Source organism: Pteropus vampyrus, unplaced genomic scaffold (assembly GCF_000151845.1).
Source record: "Pteropus vampyrus isolate Shadow unplaced genomic scaffold, Pvam_2.0 Scaffold138, whole genome shotgun sequence".
Taxonomy (NCBI): domain Eukaryota; kingdom Metazoa; phylum Chordata; class Mammalia; order Chiroptera; family Pteropodidae; genus Pteropus; species Pteropus vampyrus.
The window spans coordinates 2,494,631-2,501,359 of NW_011888919.1; the positions used below are offsets into that span (position 1 = coordinate 2,494,631).

The following is a 6,729-nucleotide window of genomic DNA, read 5'->3' on the forward strand; positions in this document are numbered from 1 at the left end:
CCTTGGACAGTCCCTTCTCATCCTGACTCTAGACCTGGCCACGTAATTTGCTTGGCCGTTGGGACAGTGGGCGACATGACATGAGCGGAGGCTTGGACAGTGCTAAAGTGCGGGGGCTTCTTCTCGCTGCCCTGGGGACCCCTGCCTGCACTGCCGTGTCAGGAAGCCCTGGCTAATCTGGGCGATGAGGGATGTGGCCCAGTCAGCCTGACACCCCAACCCACAGCCAGCCAACCCTCTGAAACAGAGCTGCCCAGCTGACAGGCAGCCAAACCCAGCAGAGAGCAGCAGGGTAATCACCCAGCTGATCCCAGGCCAAACTGCTGACCCATAGAATCATGAGTTAAATAAAAGGTGATTGTTCTAAGCCACAAAATTTTAGAGTGGTTTGTTATGTAGCAAAAGGTAACTAATACAGGTTTGTTCGCTGTTTCTGTGATGTGGTCTCTTTTCCCCCCAACAGGACCCAGTAAAAATCTCAAACTCTGCCACTTTTTAGCTGTGTGACCTCCAATGCGGCATCCATTTTCTGAGTCTCAGATTCTTCTGAAAACAGGGATGAAAATACTAGTGCCTGTCACATGGAGTTGTGAAGGTAAAATGAGAAAGAGCCCCTATGAGGCCATGGTGGTCATTTGTGCTGTTTATGAAACATGTCCATGTCATGGGGCAGGATTGTACTTCCTGGGGTTTGGTGGGGCCATGTGACTTGCTCCATCCAATGAGTTGTGTCAAGTCACTTCTGGGTTGGAGCATTTAATGACCCATTTGAAACTTTCCTGGGCTCTTTCCTGTGCACAGAAATGGGTGATGTTTGAGTTGGTGGCTGCTCTATGATGATGAGCAGAACACCTGTGCTAGACATGTAGGTGAAGTAAGATTCAACTTTTTGTGAGTGGGTACATGCTCAGCAAATACCATTTCTCTCCCTTCCGATAGAGGAGGAGGAGACTTCCCTGTTTCACTGAGGTTGGTTTTGACCGTATGATTTACTTTACTCAGTGGAATGTTAGCGGACTTGACCTCAGCAGGGCCCTTAAATGCACTTGACTTTTGTGCTTCTATGATCTCCCAGGGAGCCACTGACTTCAGAAGATTGTGGAACCCCAGGGAGGAGGACTGGAATCTTACTCCTCAAACTGGAGCCAAACAGCCAGAAGCAGAGCCACCCAGCCACCCACAAACCCTTAGCAAAAATAATACTTGCTATAAGTCTCAGTTTGGGGGTGGTTTGTTACACAGCATTACTGCACATTAGCTGACTAATACAACTTAGTCATTTTAAACCACTGAGATTAGGGACTGCTTTGTTACCGTAGCATAAACTCGTCTGTCCTGATTGATGCCAATGTTTAGCAGCTGCCAACTAATGGCCACTCAGTAAGTGGCAGCTATCACGATGATGACTATTTACTCAGACGTATTGTCTCTAGAAGCAACTTTGTCTTAAAAGTGCTAGGCACTGCACTAAGTGCTTTTTTAAGTTTCCTTTCATAAAACAACCTTATGAGGTTATAACTATTAATACCCACATTTTGCAGACATGAAAACTGAGGCAAAAAGAGGCAGAGGTTAATCAGGAGAGGTGATCATGGATTCTGGAGTCTGCCTCTCCACAGTGGTTTGACCCAAAGCAAGTGACACGACAACATGTACTGGAGCAGCTCATCTGTAAAATGGCATTATAATAACCACATAGAGCCGTCATGATTATGAAATGAGATACAGCATGGAAAACACTTAGTACAGAGGCCCGGCAGGAAGCGGTCCCTTAATGAAAGGTAAGGTTTTTCCTCTCTCCCTTGCAAAGAGGAGGTTCCCAAGGGTAGAGTCCCCTGCTTTCTGCCACCCACCTTCCCGAGACGCATCATGTCACAAGGACTCAGGATCGCTCAGCTTAATCTCTTTAATTTACAAGCACATAGGGAGCTGCAGGCTGAGGACAAATGGAAACCTCGAGGCACACATTTCTTAGTTCTTCACTCAGCCCTGCCGGGGGGCTGGAAGACAGTCTGCTCGGCGGAGGAAGTAGAGATAGGAGGCTGAGGGCACCTGGGCCCCAGGCTTGGTGTAGCAGGCGCTCTCTGTAGCACAACCGCGAGTGGCAAATTTGGCGTTGATAATACCTGGGGTGAGGGGCGGATTTCAGAATGGACTCGGGGTCCCCAACCTCTCCTTCCTCGTGACACAGGCGTCTTGGCCCCTGCCACCTCCTCGCCCAGTTCTGTGGGGCCACCGCTCCCCTAGAACCTGGAAGCATGGGCTTCCTGGTCTGGGGTCCCTGTCCCCTCCAGAGATCCAGGTGCCCCTCACCAGCCTGCACGTTGCCAGCGAAGTAGACGCAGTGCGTTTCCTGGCCAACACAGCGGGCTGCCTTGGTCCCTGGGCATGTCTCCTGGAAGGGTACGATGCAGGCGGGGCACTGGAGACCATTCTCGGTGCGATTGTTCTGCGGAGCTAGGGGTGTGAAAAGATGTTCAGACCCTTCCCCCAGCCTCACAATAACGCTGGGGAACAGCGGTTGTTAACAGACACTGCATTTACAGGTGAGGAAACTGGGGCTCAGAGCAAACAAAGTGCTTGCCCAATGTTTCAGCGCACAGATCGGTGGCGGGCCAGAGCACGCACAGTGGGCTCCTGGGGCAGGCTGGGAGGGACTCCCCGTGAGGGGCCAGGCTGGGACTTACGGGGCACCGAGCCACGGTTGCAGCCGTCGCTCTGGCAGCAGTGAGTGTTGGACACCATGTAGTCCTTGGGGCCCATGGTGGTGGACACAAAACCCGAGTAGCAGTCACTAAACTTCATGCAGGCCTTGTAGGTGTTCACTGAGTGGCGGCCCTCTGCAGGAGGAGGACAGGAGGGAGGGGAGGGCTCAGCTGGCATTGACCCCTGCCTGAGGTCTCTCCCAACCCTACAGCTCCCCATCCCCACCTCCCCTGACCGTCTAGGGTGGTCTCTTCCAGCCGCACACCCCCACCAAGCCGTGTCCCTGACCTGCCTGGAGAATGGTCTGGAGTTTATTCGGTAGCTCTCCTCGCCTCCCTCACCTCGTTGCCATAGCCCCTTGTCAGCCTTTGGTGACCTCTTGCAGTTCCTCATTGCCAAGCCCGGCATCTGCCTGACATGGTCCCTTCCATGCCACCCCAATTCCACAGCCATCCTCTAAAGGTCCTGCAGGTCGAGCGGTCTCTCCCGGGTCGCCTATGGCCCCACCCATGCTGGTGTGCAATGCGCTCTTCCAATCTTCACGACTTTAGCACCCCCCGCTCCAAGTCACTTCCAACAAACTCTAGGATGCTGGAACCCCCACCCTCCACCCTGCAACACCCATATCCCTCTCTATCTAAGGCAGTCTCTTCCAGGTCTCCCCATGGCCCCTCCCCGGACCTCCCACCGATGGCCTCTTGCCGCCCTCCTTGGCTACCTTCAGGTCTCACCTTAAGTGGTCTCTTCCAGTCTCCCCAGCCTTCCTCCTCCCCACCGCATCTAAGGGTTTCCCCTCTTCACCCCACCAAAGGGTGTTTCCCCACTCCGGTTTCCTCGCCCCCCACTCCCAGGGTCTGTATATCCCTCCTATATGGGGGAGGGCGTCTCTTCAAGATTTCCAAGTCCTTCCCCCAGCCGCGTTCGCTGCTAGGTGAGAGGGCAGCGTGCAGACTTCCACCCCACCTTCCTTGCACGCCCCCCCCCCCCCCCCCCCCCCACGGTCAGGGCGGTTCCTCAGGCACTTGAGGTAGCCCCCCCTCTGCCGGCACAGCCTTCGTCCCCACACCGTGCCCCATCATCCCTCCTCCTGTGACTCATGGTCTATTTCGGCTTGGAATGAACGCCCAGCCCTCTTCCATTGCTCCCCGCCTCCCCCGTCCTTTCTCCAGTCTGGGATGGTCTCGTCCATTTAAGTCATCCCGTCCTCCCCCATTTTACTCACAGGCTTCCCCATCTCTACTTCTCCATACGTTAGGATTAAGTTTCCCTCTCCTCCGTCTGGTGGGGTCCCTTTGATGTCTCTCTTCCTCCCCCAGTATCGTCTCTCTGCTCCTGTCAGGATGGTCTCTTCCAGCTTGCAGGGCCCCCAGAACCGCTGGTGCAGTGTGTACCTCCCTGCGTCCCTCCCCAGAGGTCCCGCCTGATCACATTCCTCCCAACCTGCCCCAGCCTCTGCCTTCTCTACCTCCCACCCTCCTCTGGGCCATTAGATTCCTCCCCTCTCGCTACTCTGTTCCCATTCCCTTTCCTCACTCCCTCCTGCCTAAAAAGTCCCCATATTTGCCCCCTCCACCCTCATCTCTTTTGGAGAGTCTCATTTTCAGAAATCCCGGACAAGAATGGTTTCTAAAGCCCCAATGAATTCACCTCCCTCCATTCACCTCCAGACAGTCCGTCCCTCTCCCCGGCTCGCCCACCACGCGAACCCTGATGTCCCCACCCCCCCACCTCGTTCGCACACCCCGCTCCCCAGGGTCTGACGCCACGAGCACATACTGGTGGCCGACTCCCCCACGACGATCACGCAGGCGTCCTTGCCGGCCTCACAAGTCTTCGTTTTTCCGCTGCACGTGGGCCCAGAGCCCCGGCACACCTCGCAGCTTAGCGGGCACCCTGCAGTGCAGAGGGCGGGGCTGCAGTCCCGGTGGGCGGTTTCCGACCACGACTTCCACTTGAGTCCAGAGGGAGATGGGGGCGGGGGACGGGACGGACTTTTGGGTCTGAGGAAGGTGGGACGGGTGCCTCCCCCATTGTTCATGGGCGGGACGTTAACCGCTGTTCAGGGAACTGTCCAGGGCTCTGACAGGGACGCGCTGGTGATGCCTGCAAAGCTGCTTCTTGGGGCGGGAAGCGACTCTGCCACGGGAGCCTATTTACCTAATTACAAGGCTGGGGACTTTGGACGCTAGGGTCCTCTGAGAATGCTCAGGGACAGGGAGGGGTCCTGCCGCAGGTTTCCATGGACTTTTGCAAAACTTCAGGTCCCGCTGGTTCTTGGATATGGGATCCTTCTCGTAGGTACCGTGTGTAGGTGTTGCAAATAGCAGAAGCTCTGGCAGGGGTACCTGAGGCTATGGTCTGCATCTCCGGTCAAGAAGGGAGACTGAGGACCAGGGGCACTGAGGGCACAGACTCCTTGGTCCTGAGAAAGGAGGCGGCTGGGGTCCCAGACCTCTGGGTCCTGGGGAAGGTGGAACCTACCTGAACTCCTGCGTCTAAGGGAGGAGGGGATGGGGGCTTGAAATCCTGAGATTCCAAGGAGAAAGGAAATCTCTCTTCTCCCTCCAGATTTTTATTTTTAAAAAATTTTCTTTTTCAATTAGAGTCGACATTCAATATTATTTTATATTAATTTCAGGTGTACAGCATAGTGGTTAGATATTTATAGTAGTTTAGTCTATACATAGTTATCCCTCCAGATTAAAAAAAAAAAAATCTTTCCCTTTCTAGTCATGCTCTCATCTGATTTTCTAGAATTTAAACATCTTTTTTTTTTTTTTTTTTTTTTTTTTTGTCTGGGGAAGAAAGGATTCAGAGCCCAACAAGCCTCCTCCTTTCTCAGAAATCCAACCACATGAGCTTCTGAGCTTTTCCTCCCTTGGGGCCCCGGGCTGTCTCTTCCTTTAACTTCAGTCCTCGCCATGAACCTGAATTCCCAGGACATCTGCTCTTTTCCCCTGGAAGCCCTTGCTGAATGCTCTCTCATAGTCCTCTCTTTTCTGAGGGTCTCAGGAGTCCAGGCCCCTGGTCACTTACCAAGACCCAGCAGGGTGCAGAACAGCATGCAGGCCAGCAGGAAGGTCCCAGGTCTTGTGGAGGGCCTCATGGTGTGTGACCCAGCAGTCTCGGGTTCCCAGCCCTTATAGGAAGCTTAGGAAGGGCGGGTCTAGACCTACCTTCACCCCGGGGTGAGAAATAGCTGAGGTAAGATCTCAGAGCAGGTCTCTGTGGCTCTGGGTTGGGGAGGCAAACTCAGAATTCAAAAGAAACACGGGCATCTTGTGCTCAGCCTTCTCCTCCACGGAGACCCCGGGAGTCTGGGTTTCCAGCCCCCTCTTCCATCAGGACCCAGAAGTTCACTTTCCAGTTTTCTCACCTTCCCAGTGCCCTCCACCCCCCTCCTTTTTTTTCTGGCTTGAAGCTCAAGGTCAGAGTCGGGTCACTTGATTCCCTGTAGGTGTAGAGCGGCTACAGGGCTGAGATTCCTTCTCCCTTCTCGCTCTTCCCAAGGAAGCACCTGCGTGGGTGCGGCCCCACCTGGGAGTGCCCAGCATGCCCAGGCTCGTTCCGCGAGGGCCCGGGAGCCTCATCTCCCCTTCCTTCTTCAGAGGCTTTGCCCACACTTTCTGTTCTGTGTGCGGGCTGTCTCCTGCTCCGACCAGCCTCAGGCTGTACCTCTGGGGTATGGCAAGGACCGAACAGAGGAGTGCCTGTCAACGGGCAGGGACGGGTGTGGTAGGAGACAGATGCCCACAGGTCAGTTTGGGAAACTGAGGCATGGGTGGAAGTATTCTAGGCGGGGAGTGTGGGCGAATGCTCTGTGTTTTACTTAAGTCCTTCACCCACTGTCTTTTGGCCTCAGGCATAACCCTGGGAGAGAGCTGAGATTTTTTTTTTCCGCGTGTGTGTGTGTGTGTGTGTGTGTGTGTGTGTGTGTGGTGTGTGGTGTGTGGTGTGTGGTGTGTGGTGGGAAGCTAGCTGGAGGAGAGTGTAGCGGTAGGAACCGGTGGCAGGCATAACCCT

At 54.5% G+C, this 6,729-nt stretch overlaps 1 protein-coding gene across 3 annotated transcripts; it reads right to left on the minus strand.

The window, feature by feature from the left end:
* Positions 1-1,888: 1,888 nt before the first annotated feature.
* On the minus strand, positions 1,889-5,872 carry PINLYP (phospholipase A2 inhibitor and LY6/PLAUR domain containing). 3 transcript variants are annotated; one of them, XM_011368040.2, is made up of 5 exons: positions 5,743-5,872; positions 4,483-4,599; positions 2,688-2,840; positions 2,314-2,457; positions 1,889-2,126 (listed from the first exon to the last, which is right to left on the minus strand). In XM_011368040.2, exons 1-5 carry the CDS (start codon positions 5,810-5,812, stop codon positions 1,984-1,986), a joined length of 627 nt encoding a protein of 208 aa, XP_011366342.1. In that variant the 5' UTR covers positions 5,813-5,872; the 3' UTR covers positions 1,889-1,983. The 3 variants fall into 3 exon arrangements, with proteins under 3 accessions (XP_011366342.1, XP_023391030.1, XP_023391032.1); XM_023535262.1 differs by lacking the exons at positions 4,483-4,599; positions 5,743-5,872 and adding exons at positions 3,048-3,201; positions 3,929-4,129; XM_023535264.1 differs by lacking the exons at positions 4,483-4,599; positions 5,743-5,872 and adding exons at positions 3,048-3,201; positions 3,438-3,454.
* Positions 5,873-6,729: the final 857 nt, after the last annotated feature.